The 15,864-nt window shown below is 46.0% G+C and overlaps 1 protein-coding gene across 1 annotated transcript in view; it reads left to right on the forward strand.

The window, feature by feature from the left end:
* Window positions 1-15,864, forward strand: part of SORL1 (sortilin related receptor 1) — a 115,668-nt gene that overhangs the window by 47,059 nt on the left and 52,745 nt on the right. Inside the window, exons 10-19 of the mRNA XM_083713920.1 lie at window positions 619-736; window positions 1,147-1,220; window positions 4,151-4,239; window positions 5,299-5,477; window positions 7,493-7,679; window positions 11,266-11,394; window positions 12,159-12,244; window positions 12,367-12,539; window positions 13,686-13,817; window positions 15,620-15,711. Of these exons, the coding sequence (XP_083570046.1) occupies window positions 619-736; window positions 1,147-1,220; window positions 4,151-4,239; window positions 5,299-5,477; window positions 7,493-7,679; window positions 11,266-11,394; window positions 12,159-12,244; window positions 12,367-12,539; window positions 13,686-13,817; window positions 15,620-15,711 (1,259 nt within the window). The remainder of the gene's footprint in view (window positions 1-618; window positions 737-1,146; window positions 1,221-4,150; window positions 4,240-5,298; window positions 5,478-7,492; window positions 7,680-11,265; window positions 11,395-12,158; window positions 12,245-12,366; window positions 12,540-13,685; window positions 13,818-15,619; window positions 15,712-15,864) is intronic.

Here is a 15,864-nt window from a genome sequence, read left to right on the forward strand (position 1 = left end):
GGGGAGAGACGAGGTATGCATAAAAGAAACCCACAAAGTGAGAAATAAATGGCCTCTAGCCTATACAGTGGTACCTCGGGTTAAGTACTTAATTTGTTCCGGAGGTCTGTACTTAACCTGAAACTATTCTTAACTTGAAGCACCACTTTAGCTAATGGGGCCTCCTGCTGCTGCCGGGCCGCCGGAGCAGGATTTTGTTTTCATCCTGAAGCAAAGTTCTTAACCTGAAGCACTATTTCTGGGTTAGCGGAGTCTGTAACCTGAAGCGTATGTAACCTGAAGCGTATGTAACCCGAGGTACCACTGTACACCTGTGCCTCCAGAAAGGGGGGGGGGGAGGAATTCCTAGCCTTTAAGGGCTCTTGTTTGCTTTCTCTGTATTTCCCTCCCACGTAGGCAAAAGGGTTGTGCAAAAGAAACAAACGGCATTATGTGATTTGGCTTTGTAACGTGAAACGGAAGCTGTGCACATTTAGCATGCTTGAATATGTACTGGTGGTGGTGGTGAAAACTTCAGACCTCCAGCGTTGCATTTGTTTGGAACAAGGGCAGGCACACATGCTGCCTGCACCGGGAGGAAGCACAACAAGTAATACTCGTATGATTCAACTCTGCTAGCTTTCCAAGGGCTGCTCTCTTCACCTGGCCCAGCGGCTGAGCCAGCTACTCAACTTCCAACTGCGCAGAATGCCCATCCTCTCCAAAGAATCAGCTCCGGGACTGATCATCGCAACAGGTATGGCTTTGTTGGTTTGTATTGATCTGTAGTCCATTTCCCCTGGCTCCAGCAGGTCCAGGAAGACTCTGTTATAGGTAGAACACCGGTAAAAATGATTAAGCTGATGTGTTTCTCTATCCCTCACCCTCTAAATCTAATTTGAATTGCCCAATTTATGGAAGGTGCACAGGTTCAGGCTTTGGTGAACCTCCAGAATCTCCAAAGATGACTAAGGATGTTTCTATGTGTTGTTCCTGAGCTGGCTTGGGGCACTGATGGTGTGCTTCAAAGAGAGAGCTGTTCCCTGTAAGCCAAGCTAACTCCTCTCACACACTGTTTGCTGTTTAGCAGCCATGGTCACACCTCAGTGGGGAACGATGAATTAAAAAGCAGCCAGACCCTGACGATTCACACACTTGCTTTTGTAGGATCTGTGGGCAAGAACATGGCGAGCAAAATGAACGTGTACATTTCTAGCAGCGCGGGGGTCCGGTGGAAAGAGGTAAGGTTTTTGCAAGTCTCCGCGCGGGGTCTTCCCCTGGTCCTGGGGTAGCAAGGAAAAGCACTCTGGAAGAAAACAGTCCATTTATCTGGGAAGCCTTGTTTATAGATGCCCTAGATCTTCCAGATGTTTTGGAACGTAGTTCCCAATAAGCCCAGCTACCGTGGCCATGTAGGCTGTTGCTGATGAGAGTCGTAGTCCGAAACATCTAGGGAACGTCAGGCTGGTTTGGGTTCCCTCTACCTATGCAAAAAGGGACGCGGGTGGTGCTGTGGGTTAAACCACAGAGCCTAGGACTTGCTGATCGGAAGGTTGGCAGTTCGAATCCCTGTGACGGGGTGAGCTCCCGTTGCTCAGTTCCTGCTCCTGCCAACCTAGCATTTCGAAAGCACGTCAAAGTGCAAGTAGATAAATAGGTACCACTCTGGCAGGAAGATAAACGGTGTTTCCGTGCGCTGCTCTGGTTTGCCAGTCATGCTGGCCACATGACCCGGAAGCTGTACGCCGGCTCCCTCGGCCAGTAAAGCGAGATGAGCGCCACAACCCCAGAGTCGCTCACGACTGGACCTAATGGTCAGGGGTCCCCTTACCTTTTTACCTATGCAAAAAGGCCACAGTTGGGTTGCCACTTCTGTAAACTGTTACAAGCAGGGGATAGGAGCCTTCTCTCTCTGACTCTCTCTTCCCCCCTTCCCAGTTTTGTTAAGCAAACACTGCAGACAGTGGTAGCCTTTATATGGAATTCCCTGACATGTTCTAGCCAGGCAAGAATACTAATGGTGCAAAGCAGGGCAAGGGAGAGGGGTGTGTTCTGGGGAGAGGAGATGTGGCCTCAGGAGAGTCCCAAGGGGCCAAATGGAGATGTCTGGGGGGGGGGTCACACTTGAACCCAGGCCTAAGGTACCCCACTGCTGATGTGAAGGAAGCCACAAGAGTTTCCTTGAGCACATACCATGTACCCTGCCCTTTCTCTCCTTGCGGAGTTACTACAAGCAGCTCTCCCATGTCTCTCAGATTAGGAGGAAATAATCCGGTTAGAGCCCATGACTTGGATCCCTGCACCTCTCATTTTGCAAATTAAGCACAGCTCTTTTTGAATTTAATGGCAAGAGAGCTGTGCATCTGTAGCAAATTGGGGTGTATGTGTGTGGATTTTTTTCCTTCTCAAAATCACAGCTTTTGAAAAAAGAAGTCTGGCTGGTTTACTGTCATGTGTTATGTTTGGCTGTTAGCCTTTGAAAACATAGTCAATGAGATTCTCTCTCTTTTTAAGGGGTGTGTGCGTGTGGAGAGAGTATGTCTGTGTGATCAGCCAAAGAGTTTTGGCCAACTTCCATCAGGGTAGGGCTTGGCCCAAATTTTACAAGTGCTTTTGGCTGATTGGGTGGTCTGGTCTGCAGTGGGGTTTGTGGCAGGCCTTCCAGACGGATGTTAGTCTAAGGCTGCATTCTAACATCTGCAAAGTGTTTAAATGCTGTGAACGGAGTCACCTCCTTTTCCTTTCTGAGAGTGGTGTGGGTTTGGTTTGGCAGCACCAAGGCTGCTAGGACAACAGCAGCAGCAGGCAGGGATTTTTTTTCTGTCTCTGGCCTTGTAATGTATATCATAGAGAAAACTATTTGGGAGCAACAAATGCACTGTCATCTCAGTTCAGTTGTATGTTGCTTTTTCCATGGCAAAGCGACTCATTCTTCAGAAAAGTCTGCATAACAGTTGACTAACAAATCACTAATTATAAGGTGTAATTAAAATCTGAATACAGTGGTACCTCAGAAGTTGAACGGAATCCACTCCGGAAGTCGATTCGACTTCCAAAACGTTTGGAAACCAAGGTACGGCTTCCGATTGTCTGCAGGAAGCTGCAGAAGCCACGCCAGACATTTGGGTTCCAAAGAACGTTCACAAACTGGAACACTTAATTCCAGGTTTGCGGCGTTCGGGAACCAAGACGTTCGAGTCATGAGGTGTTCGTCAACCAAGGTACAACTGTAGTCATATAAATAGCCCAATCAAAGCAAATGGGGATTTTACTTTTTATGCCACTGGCCTTATAGCATATACCATATATAAAAATTGCTTGGGAGCGACTAATAGACTATCATCACAGTTCAGTTTTGTGCTGATTTTCCATGGCAAGTTGCTCAAAGCAGCTCAAAGCCTCAGAAAAGTGTGTTTAACAATTCACTGACAGTTGTAAGGCGTGACAGAATTTAAATAGGCGTGTGCATAGGATTACGCTATATCAAAGCATTTTGTATTAAAAAATAAAAAATTAAACAATCCACTAATAATGCCTTACAGTGTGCCTGGGTGAAACTGCCTCAGCTCATGGGCAGAGTCCAAAGCATCTTGTTTTTTCTATATCGCGGTAATAGTAATAATTTTTTATTACAGTCAAAGACCAGTTCAAGAAGCACAACTGAGACTGCTTTCACAAGAATGAAATAGACATTTGAAACAATATACAATAACAACATAGATTAAAATTAAAACCGTCGCATGAACACAAAAGGACCTAAGGTTAAACTAACATGCCCCTGGGACACCCAGGAGGCCAGCTACGGCTGTTTTCCTAGTGATCTATTTGTTCCAGGGGTTGTTCCACAAATCTGTGCGCAGAATCTGGCAACCATCCGGGTCATCTTGTGGTTTTTACCTAAGAGGAGAAAATTTAGGCTTGTCTGGGAGGTCAGCAAGCCTCACCAGATGGGGGTTGATGGTATCTCTACGTGCCTCATTGTAAAAAGGACATCTAAAAAATAAGTGTTCAGGGCTTCCTATTTCACCTAATGGGCAGACGCTACATTGCGGTATATCACCAAACCGTGATGTTTGGCTGATGATACACTGCAGTGTTGAAAAGCTGATATCGCCCTCCCTAGCCTCCAGCCTTCTTCCACTCATGCACCCCTGTTTGCTTCTTTCTTCAGGTCCTGTCCGGACCCCATTATTACTCATGGGGCGACCATGGAGGGATCCTCATGGCGGTAACACAGGGCACAGAGACAAACCAGCTCAAGTAAGTTCCATGGGCAAATGGGCTGCTGAATCTGAGCTAACAGAAAGCAGTAGAATAGCCGATAATTAGCTCTCCACTTGAATTCCTTTAGGCCACATAGGGAAGGATTGTTGTGATTTCTTATACTGAAGCTTTACCAATGGAGAGCTTGAAGAATTGAGAAATGGTGTGATTCCTCTCCCCCCTTCCACCCGGCACTGAGCTTTTAGAGGTGGCGGTGGTGAGCTAGAGAATCTGGAATTTTACTACAGTTTGTACAAAAAAACGTTTGCAGCAGATTGCTCTCAAGAACAAACAAGCCATCCCACTTGCTGTTCAGATTTGCATCACAATGCCTGTAGCTATTGCTGCTTTTCTTGTAGCTATGAACAATGGGCTGCCTTCAATGCTAGTTCTACTCAAGAGTTAGACTCATTGCAATCAATGGACTCAAATGACTTGTGTCCCTTGATTTCTGTGGGTCTGCTCTGAGTAGGGCTAGCACTGGAGGCAACCTAGCATCACAAAGCGCCTAAAATTTTCTATGTTATCTACATACGTTAAAAGTGGGAAACCAACACTTCTCATGCTGTGCTTCAGGAAGATATTGAAGACCAAAACAGAAGTTCTATATTTGGGCCTCTTTAACCTCTTTTTAAAAAACTGAAAGCAGCTGGTCCAAGCTCTGATTTTGATTGTAACAGGGGTACCTGGGCAGGGGTTCAAAAGGATATATGTGAGGAAGGGCCTTTTCAGTGGTGGCACTGAGACTGGAATGCCATCTCTGTGGAGATCCACCCCTGGGCTTCTTCTTTTAGCCTTTGGGCAGGAAGAGGTTGTCCCTGTTGAGCATGTGCTCAAGAGATCAACAGGTCCTGATCAGTGTTCCCCAAACTTGTTTTTGGACTACAACTCCCATCACCCCTAGTTAGCAAGTCAGGGATGATAGGAATTGTAGTCCGGAAGCAGCTGGAGGCCCAAGTTTGGGAAACACCGGTCTAGATTTTACTTTGTATTGATTACGGGAGTAGAGCAAAAGTGAATATTGAACAGCCTTGACCTGCCATTCTCTCTGTGTAGGTACAGCACAAACGAAGGGGAGACCTGGAAGGTGTTCACCTTTTCGGAGAAGCCGGTCTTTGTTTACGGCCTCCTGACGGAGCCTGGGGAGAAAAGCACCATCTTCACCATCTTTGGCTCTTACAAGGAGAATAGGCACAGCTGGCTCATCCTGCAGATCAACACCACGGATGTGCTTGGTGAGTGAGGGAGTTGCTGTTCGGTTTACCTCAAAGTTCTGCAGAGGGGGTCTGAGTATTGCACATTTTAAGTGTCGTAGAAATATTCTGTAGAAGTACAGTTGTACCTTGGATCTCGAATGCCTTGGTACTTGGACGTTTTGGCTCCCGGATGCCACAAACCTGGAAGTGACTGTTCCAGTTTTCGAATGTTCTTTGGAACCCGAACATCCGATGAGCCTTCCGTGGCTTCTGATTGACTTCCAATTGGCTGCAGGAGCTTCCTGCAGCCAATCAGAAGCTGCGCTTTTGCTTCCGAACGTTTTGGAAGTTGAACGGACTTCCGGAATGGATTCCGTTCGACTTCCAAGGCATGACTGTATTCTGGAAATTGCATTTTGGCACTGAGACATCTCTGTTATGCATTCTCCCTCATAGAATTATAACTCCCATGGCTCCTTGGTGAGAGGAAAGGACTGTTTGAGTTGTTGTTGTTGTTGTTGTTGTTGTTGTTGTTGTTGTTGTTGTTATTCTGCCCTATACCCACAGGTCTTGGGGTGGTTTACAATATAAAATCACAATATGAAAACACAAAATACCTAATAAAAACAAAAACAATAACCCCCCCTGCAATAAACACATTTTAAAAAGGTGTTGGATGTCAGTCAGCCGAAAGCCTCATTAATTTAATTTAATCTTCACTGGATATTCATATATTTAGGTGACTCATTTAGGAAGTACACCTTACTTCGGAAGTCTTTTGTTTAGACAGGACTCTACAATATTATTTTTCTTTCAGTCAGTATTCATTAATATTTATTGATGTTTTTTTACAAATCTTTTGTTGATTTTTATCATTATATATTAGACTTGGCCTTGCCCTGTTTTTTTATATGAAAGCACAGATTATAAATTTGCAAGTAAATAAAATTATAAACTGCTTAATTGAGGGGTAGCCAACATGGTGCCCTCCAGAGGCTGCTGGACTACAAATCCCAGCATGCCTGACCACTGACCATGCTCACTGAGAGTGATCCTCAGGTGGCACAATTGGTCAGTGCATCTGGCTGTTAACCAGAAAGTTGATGGTTTGAGCCCACCCAGGGACAGCTGTAGGTAGGATTTCTGTATTGCAGTGGGTTGGACTAGATGACCCTTGGGTTCCAACTCTATGATTCTATGTGACAAGTTCAATCCCCGGCATCTCCAGGTTGGACTGGGAGAGAACCCTGTCTCAAATCCTTCAGAGAGCTGCTGCCAGTCAGTGTAGGCTGTACTGAGCTAGATGGTATAAGGCAGCTTCATATGTGGTGGCATAGATTTGTGGGGAGTGGGAGGCAGGAGAAATTTCCAGTCCCGAAATCCTGCTTTTATGGGTGTTTAAAATACTGGCATGCAATCACATCTGGAAACAGGAGAAGCAGTTAAACATGGCAGAAGAACGAGCTTGACTAAAATGTAGAGCTGATGCCTTCTAAAACTGTAAGTGTTCTAATTGGAGCTTCTTGGCAGCCCAAATGGGTTTGAAATATAAATAAGATACGCGACTCACTCCAAGGAATGTTCTGCGGAATAGGTTTGTTGCTGTCTGTCGTGGTAGGTACAGGGGAGAAATTTGATTCAGCTCGCATTTAAGGATGGACCTGCCTAATTCACACCTTGTGAAACATCACATCAGCAGAAACACAACCATCCTGAGAAATCTTTTGCATTTCCTATTTTTGCAATGTAGTTCTCCAGCAAAGCTATGTGTACAAAAAATGCATATACTAGGGCAAAAAGTGTGTATAAAAATGCAAAGGTTGGTAAAAAAACACACCAAAAAAATAAAAATTGCATTGGGGAAAAATGAGCAGATAGTCAAACCCACATTAAAAATGCTTGTTAAGAGAAATTTGTATTTAAATATTGCAGCCTCCCCCCTTTTTGAAAGCAGATATGTTGAGTCCATGACATGATGAACACACTTTACGTTTAGACGCACAAACCCTTTGCTATCCTCCTCCCCCATCTAATGTTGCTGGTTTATTGCATAGGGGTGCCTTGCACTGAAAACGATTACAAATTGTGGTCCCCCTCTGATGAGAGAGGCAACGAGTGTCTCCTTGGACACAAGACGGTCTTCAAAAGGCGAACTCCCCATGCGACTTGCTTCAACGGGGAAGACTTTGATCGCCCAGTCATGGTCTCCAACTGTTCTTGCACCAGAGAGGACTATGAATGGTGAGTTTGTTAAGTTCCCTGTGGACTACAGCTCAGATTACCGTATTTTCCCATGTATAACATGCTGCCATGTATAAGACCCCCCTATTTTGGGGGACTCAAATTTAAGCAAATGGGGGGAGATGGCACAGAGTTGTTGAGCTCTTTTGGTGGGGGGATTGCTAAAAATCTGCCTCTTGCCTGTCCCCTCGCTGGCAGAAACTGCCAATTGCCCACCCAATTGTTGCAGCGTCAGCCAATCAACACCAGCCACTGACGCCGCAACCAATAACACTCCCAATAGCCACTGACAGCAACCAATCAAACGTCCACCCTATGCACTATCCATGTATAAGACGACCCCCACTTTTTAGAATAATTTTTAAAGAAATACACAGAAAAGTATGGTAACTGTCAGCAATGAAGGGCACAGTGGCTGTGTAATGGTTCTAGGGGTTGCTCGTGTGTAAGCCGGTGCCAACACCTGGCTGGGTTGCCTGAGTGAACCTTTTCTGTCCGGACAGCCACTCACCCGTGGCTGTCTCAATCGCTGGCAGAATCCGTCATTGGGCGTTTCTTGAACTTCTTCCAGCAAAGAAGCTCTTTGACGCCTAGTCTCCTCCTACTCTCCCTGCGTGGAAGCCTTCTGCGCAAGGAGGGTGTAGGCAGCGGAGGACCCTTACTCTCCCCGCTGGTCCCCCGCAAGGAGTCATGGGACCGCCTCACCGATTCCCCCATCTGCCCCCCTTCTCCACTGGTGCTGCGCTGATTCTCTTCCCCAGAAGATGGGCTGCCTCTCCCCATCCCGGGACGCTCTCTGGAATCCCTCTGGAGCTTGCTCTCTCCCTCCGGCACTGATGGTAGTTCTCTGAAAGGCTGTTTCTGTTTTTGGGTGGGATTCAATCACATAGGGTGTACATTTAAAGTTGATGTGAAGCTCTTCCAAATCTTCTCCCCCCCACCCCCTGCCAAAAATAAAATAAAAAATCAGGCATTTTGCTGTATGGAAATTGACAGGGAAATGCACTGCAGAGCATTGGATAACACTTCCTTGGCACAGCCTCAGCAGTGGTGTAATGATCTGGGGTTGCAGGATCCTTATTATTCCTGCTGAAGGGTCCCTATCTTCAGCCTCCTAGAGCCACCCAATCAGCATGAAAGGGGGCCTTTTCAGCCGTCTTAAGCTCCAAGGCTAAACATTTAGGAACACTGAAAATACTGAACCATTTCAAAAGAATGGTGTTCAAGTTCTGTTGCATATGCTGGAACTTCAAGGAAAACTCGAACTTAAATCATGCTGAACGATTAGCCCATGTTATGTGCACGGAAAATAGTAGATATAGCTGAAATGCAACACATGGAGATCTGTGCAGTTCTCTGCAGTGCCCCCCAAATTATTATTATTGTATAATTGTCAAATTATTGTATAATCTTGGAAGGGGGCTTGGCTGTGACTTATTGCGAAGGGAGCATCGTATAATCTGCCCACAAGCAAATCAGAATGAATGCTCACTGAACAGACCCAGCTTATTTGAGCGCTGGGTATCTTTTGGCTTGACTGGCTAATCTAAATAGGAAAGCGCAGTGGGGAGTATCCTTTCCCCCCCCACCACCACGAATGAGGTTTTAGCTGAGATTGTTGGAGCATCCAGAAATAGAGACGAGCAATTATTATTGCCTTGTCACTTTTTCCTTCAAATGAAGGCAGCTTCCCGAGGGAATGTTGGCTGCAGTTCCTTGTGTAATTATGAGCGCATAACTCCCACTGATCAGTTGGCCTTGAGCACTCAAACTGAACAAGGGATTATTAATACCTTAGCATTTATATAGCATTTTGGCATGTGTAGAGGGGCTTGCATACATCGTCATGTTGTCATCCTTGGTACATACTCTGCGAGGTAGATTAGTATTATTCCACCTTCCCATATAAGAAGGCCTTGCGAGGAATTGGCTTGACTAATGGTCACTTAGTAAATTAAGGGGAGAACTCACTAGGCTGTGGGTATATGAATATTCATCAACACAGGGAAATGACAACCTCAGATATCACTGATGGATTGCTGTAAAACAGCTTTAAAAAACCAACCAACACAACTTTCCTCAAAATCACAAGGTGACTTTATATCCAATAAAACAAAAGTCAAGGTGATCTAGATTTCAGTGTGCATGTGTTGTTTTTTGGAGAGGAATTTATTATATCCAATGAATTATTCAATATAATTCGAGGCAGACTTGGCCACAAGATAAAAGTAAAAATTCTGGAATTCTTTAACACAGCTGCCAGTTACCTTGGATAAATTTTGATAGTGGTTTGGGCCTCAGTGGACCCATATTGCAAAAAGCAAGTAGCTCTTGGGTAGCATACAACCACTTTGATATTTGAAGAACTTCACTGGAAGAAGAAAACCCCTTGAGGTGAATGGAGCTTGTGGAAATAACTATTACTGTAACTTGGAGGTGAACAGCTTTGGCATTCCCCGGGGCCATTTTGTTTCCCTGGCAGTGGTCTGTGGACTGCATGTGTATTTTGCCACACAAGCCAATCCTCCCATGGCCAACCTCTATAATAAATTTATTGTTGCTGAACTGTTAGGGATTGCCTGTTCTAGAGCACGTGTACAGAGGTAAGCTGGTGGAAAGAGTGTTGGACCAAGCTTGACAAGACTTGGGTTGATGTTCTCCTTCAGCAATGAAGTTCTCTGGGTAATATTGGGCCAGAACTTTATACTTCCTACCCCATGGGCCAACTTTACTGGTGGGTTGGATCACCCACTGTCAGTCTTCTGATGTCATATTGAAAACCAGGTGATTGGCAGGTGGGTGGTCCAGCCGTCAAAATTGGCCCACCGGGAGATGAAGATGCTACACAAAGCAGGCTTGAGCTCCATGTGCACCCCCAGATGGGATTCAGTTCTGCTTTGTGTAGGGTTTCAGTTTTGCTGGCTAGTTCTCAGTGAGAACTACTTGGTGTACCTGAACTGAGATGGTTTGAAGTCCCCACGTGTCAGTTGAACAGGCTAGAATGGGCCAGATGAGAAGAACTGGTGAGCCAGGTGTGGATTCCCCATGCCTGGCCTAACTTACTTTACACAGTCCTTGTGAGCTCTCTCTCTCTCTCTCTCTCTCTCTCTCTCTCTCCCCATTGAAATATGGACTTTCTTGCAGGTGTAATTGCGGGTTAATTCATTTTTTACTACACTCTGATTAAAATGTGGTGGAGCTAGCATCAGAAAGAAAGAAAGTCCATCATGGAGAAGCAAATGAAATTAATTTTTGGCAAGGGCAGGTGGGAGGGGGCGTAAAGATAAATTCTTTCAGCATCTGGCTCTCAGGCTGTGTTGCTGCCAGCTGGCAAGGCCTCCTGGGATGCATTAACATGTTCACAGGTCCTCCAGTGAAAAAGGGCATACTGTGAGATATTTGAATTCTGCTAATAAGAGCCTTCGTTTAAATAGCTGCATTTCCAGAACATTTGGTGCTTTAGCTTTTTTTCTAATTGTAAAAAAGTAGTTATATAAATACATATGTATATAAACCTACACTTGAAGGGCACATTTCCTTCTCCTCTCCTCCCCTTGCCCCTCGCCTCTGCTTTTTCCTGGCTCAGTGACTTTGGCTTCAAGCTGAGTGAAGACTTGTCATTAGAAGTTTGTGTACCAGACCCTGAATTTGCTGGCAAACCATCTTCTCCCCCTGTGCCATGTCCCATTGGTTCAACTTACAAGAAGACCAGAGGGTAGGTGACTGCCTTGATGGCATGCATTTATCCATTATTATTATTATTATTATTATTATTATTATTATTATTATTATTATTATTGACATTATATACTGCTCTCCCTCAAAAGGCCACAGGAGGGCCACAGGTCGCCCACCTCAATGTAAGCAGGATAGTTGGTTATATGTGAAAGGTGGGTCACGTATTCATGTAAGATAAGATAGGGACGTGGGTGGTGCTGTGGTCTAAACCACTGAGCCTCTTGGGCTTGCTGATCAGAAGGTTGGCGGTTTGAATCCCCGCGACAGGGTGAGCTCCCGTTGCTCTGTCCCAGCTCCTGCCAACCTAGCAGTTCGAAAGTACAGCAGTGCAAGTAGATAAATAGGTACCGCTGTGGCGGGAAGGTAAACGGTGTTATTGTGCACTCTGGTTTCCATCACGGTGTTCCGTTGCACCAGAAGCGGTTTAGTCATGCCGGCCACATGACCTGGAAAAGCTGTCTGTGGACAAACGCTAGCTCCCTCGGTCTGAAAGCAAGATGAGTGCCGCACCCCATAGTTTCCTTTGATAGTACTTAAACGTCCAGGGGTCCTTTACCTTTACCTTTTCCCTTCATGATGCCATTCTTTCCAAATGGATTCAGAAGAAGGTACGGGTTTAAGAGGGAATGGGTTTGTTCTTCCTATGGGTCTCAGTGGGACTGGCTGCCAAGTCAGTGTGCTTAGATAAGAACATAAGGAGAGCCTGCTGCAGCATTAACACCCTTCACTTTTCTGTGTTAGTTACCGCAAGATCTCTGGAGACACTTGCTCAGGAGGGGACGTCGAGGCTCGGCTGGAAGGGGAATCTGTACCATGTCCATTAGCAGGTAAGTGGGAAGGAGACAGTTCCCGCCCCCCACTAGAACCACCAAGCAGAGCAACTGTTCTAGCCAGAGGAGGTGGAGACCAAAGGCTGCATCCAATGTTCTCTTGTCTGCTTCGTCTGCAGAGGAGAATGAATTCATTCTCTACACCACACGGTACTCTATCCACCGATACGACCTCTCCTCTGGGATCAGCGAAGAGCTGCCGCTGACGGGGTTGCGAGGGGCAGTGGCGCTTGACTTTGATTATGACCGCAACTGTTTGTACTGGGCCGATGTGACGCTAGACATTATCCAGGTGAGTTTTGCCTTCTGAGCTTCTTTGGTGAAAGTTTTTGAAGAAAGGTGGCGCCGTCTAGGAGTCCCAGGGAGAGTTGCAGCCATATGGGTTAGCAAGGGCATAATGTTGGGGGCTGTTTTAGAGAACAGGGCATCCTAGGACAGGCTATCGCTTTTGGTCAAGGATCAAAGATGGTGGGCAAAGATATACATGCAGGGATATAGAGTTGGAAGAGACCCTGAGGATCATCTTGCCAACCCCCTGCAATACAGGAATATGCAGTTGTCCCTTACGGGAATCGAACCTGCAACCTTGGTATTGTCAGTGCCACGCTCTAACCAACGGAGCTACCCAACGCTCTTAAAAGTGAGTTAGATATCGTAGGGAGCCTATTTCATTCTGGGGGCCACTTTCCCTTCTTGGCAGCATTCCAGGGGCCACATGCCAGTGGTGGGCGGGGCCAGAGGGAAAAGTGGGTGGGGCAATGGATATAAGTTTCACCTTTGCACACTAGGGTACTTTATAGACACATTCACATGTCCCTCCGTCCAGGCAAGCAAGAGGCAGGATCAGAGTTTAACGACACATCCAAGCCAGCCAAAAACTTTAATGAATGACTTTAAATAGTTTTTTGACCTGGTTTTCAAAATATGTGTGTTTATAGATTTTTTTATTTCATTTTGTAACCCATAAAAACGTCAGTAATTTTTTTTACAAACCAGCAGCAGCTGAAACATTTTCCAAGCAAAGCACATTAAAACCAGCCATTGCAAGACTGTCCATATTTCCCTGGGGGAGAGAATTCTAAAGGTGGGAAGGGGACAGCACCGAAAAGACCCTGCCCTTGTTCCCTGTCATTCTTAGCAGCGCTCACAGCTGAGCCAGACGATGCTTTTTGCTTGCCTGAGTAGAAAAGGGTGTCTGTGGAAACTAGGCTATGATACAAAGGTGCAATTTACACTCACTGCTGCGCTCAAATTTGCCTCACCTACTGCCAGCATGTGCTCCCCAGAAAGTGTTTCAGATGGAAGAAAAGTTTTTCCAATGCTTGATTCAGGGATGTGCTTGTTTTCTATATCTCCAGTCCCTCTTTGATTTTCTCTGTGCTTGTACAGGAATTGAACTCATTGATGCTTTAGATTCCTTGTTCTTATTTATTTTCAGCGCCTGTGTCTTAATGGGAGCTCGGGACAGGAGATCATCGTCAGCACCGGTCTGGAGACGGTCGAAGCGTTGGCCTTTGAACCCATCAGCCAGCTGCTGTACTGGGTGAACGCTGGCATTCCAAAAATCGAGGTATGCGTCTCTGCGCAACCTGGATGTGTTCTTGCCCAAAGCAGCAACACCTCTTGGAGCTCAGTGGAAGACGGGAGGGTCAAACCCAGGAGGTCAAAAAATAAATTAAGCCAAGAGCCAGTAAAGACTTTCACTGTCCAGGCAGAGTCCCACCCTGAAGCTTTTATAGCTTTTCCTGTCAAGGAGAGCTAGCGGCCAGCCAAGACAGGCAGGGCCACTGCAGAACCTTCACTGTCCTCGCCACTTGGTGCATCTGTGCACAGAGCCACAGGGTTCTGTTTCCTATCATGCCTGGCCATTGGCCATGCTTGGCAGGGCTGATTGGAGTTGTAGTCCAAAACATCTGGAGAACACCAGGCCCAAGAAGGCAGAATAGGCAGAGCATAAGTTGATCCTAAGGGAAAATTAAGTTCTCCTTTCTCTCCTGCGAGCCATGTATCTGAATGTATTTTGTTGCTGTCCTGAAAAGCTCTTGAGTGGGGCCATTTTGGCCACATGAGGAGCATTTCCCACAGCCTGGATGTCAGAAATAGTTTGCCATCATTCCCTCTGTCAGCCTTGGCACATCTGTGAGCTGAAAGTCCCCCACACCACCTCTCTCCAGCTGCTTCCTGGTAACCAACCCATTTGCCCCAATAAGGCTTGGTATACAGGTGACCAGAAGGCTGAATCAACAGACAGATTAATCCAAGTTAGTGGCAGGAAGCTGTTCGGTGTGCTTTTACAGAGTGTGTTCAGGCTTTTGCTTTGCGTTTATCTATCTGTCTATCTCAGTAGAGCAAGTGGCATAGGGCAGCATTATAACCTTCTTCTTCCTGCTTTGGTCAGGTTGGGAGTACAAGGCTGGGGTGGGCAGAGATGGGATTCGGATCTACCAGTAGATCTCTGGGTTGTTGGCAGCAATTTGGGAAGAGATCCTGGCTCCCAGTTGTTCAGCAACAACAACGAAAAGCTCAATCTTCCTCCTTTATGAAGCTGGTGAAATGAGTGGGCAACTTCTGACCTGCAGGGCCAAACCTCATTCTGTCAATGCAAGGATTCATATTTGCACATGTGCTCCCTAAATATAGATAGATAGATAGATAGATAGATAGATAGATGATAGATAGTGGGGGGCGGGTTAGGAGCTTCTTACTCTCGTGTAGGACCCTGGCAGAGACACATGCCCGACTGGCATGTTCTCTCCCTCCTGGTCAATCGTTCGGAAGCTTCAAAAGCTTTCTCCAACCCGAACATCACAGCGACCGATGCCTTGGAGACATCAGCACACTTAGGGATCTGCAGAGTATTCGCAGTTTGCATAAGAAGCTCAGTAGCTCAGCATTTTGGCTAATCTACTTTTATTTACATATAATACACTTGGATCTTAGCTCCATCCTCTTTCTCATCAGACAGCAAAGAGAGAGAACAAAGGACAATATTCCCACTTCACAAAACACAGTAGTACCAAAACATCCTGTCTCTGTCACTTCCCACACTGTGGAATGTAAACATACACAGTCATGTGATAGACAGCAATCCCATGACTGCAGACACAGGGAATGAATCTTCAACACCTGCAACCTTCTGGAGCAGATTGAGGTTGCGGGGAAGAAGGATTGGAGTGAGTTCTGTCATGCAATCGTAAATCCTTTGCTAAAGGAACATGTGCATTGAATACTGCCCACTGCCCACATCCTTGGCTATAAGCCTTTGGAATGACTATAATGTTGACCAGTCTGTACAGGAATAGTGCTGCTGCTGCTGCTCATGATGACAGCCAGATATGCTCCTTATTTCTCCTCTTTGTGGTGTCACACTAGGTCGCGAACCCAGATGGAGACTTGAGACTTACGGTGTTGGATTCCTCTGTGCTTGAACGGCCACGAGCCTTGACTCTGGTACCTAAAGAAGGGTAAGTGAGAAGTCGGAAACACTAGCAGCCAGATTTGTAAGACTCTGGGTGTCCAGCTCCACAGGGTTGCTGGGAGGATGAATGGTGCGAGGGCAGGACTGGAATTAATGCGTCCTCTTTCAGGGTGGTTAAATATTAAGCTTCTGCACTTAA

Source organism: Podarcis gaigeae, assembly GCF_964106915.1.
Source record: "Podarcis gaigeae genome assembly, chromosome: 15".
Lineage (NCBI taxonomy): Eukaryota > Metazoa > Chordata > Lepidosauria > Squamata > Lacertidae > Podarcis > Podarcis gaigeae.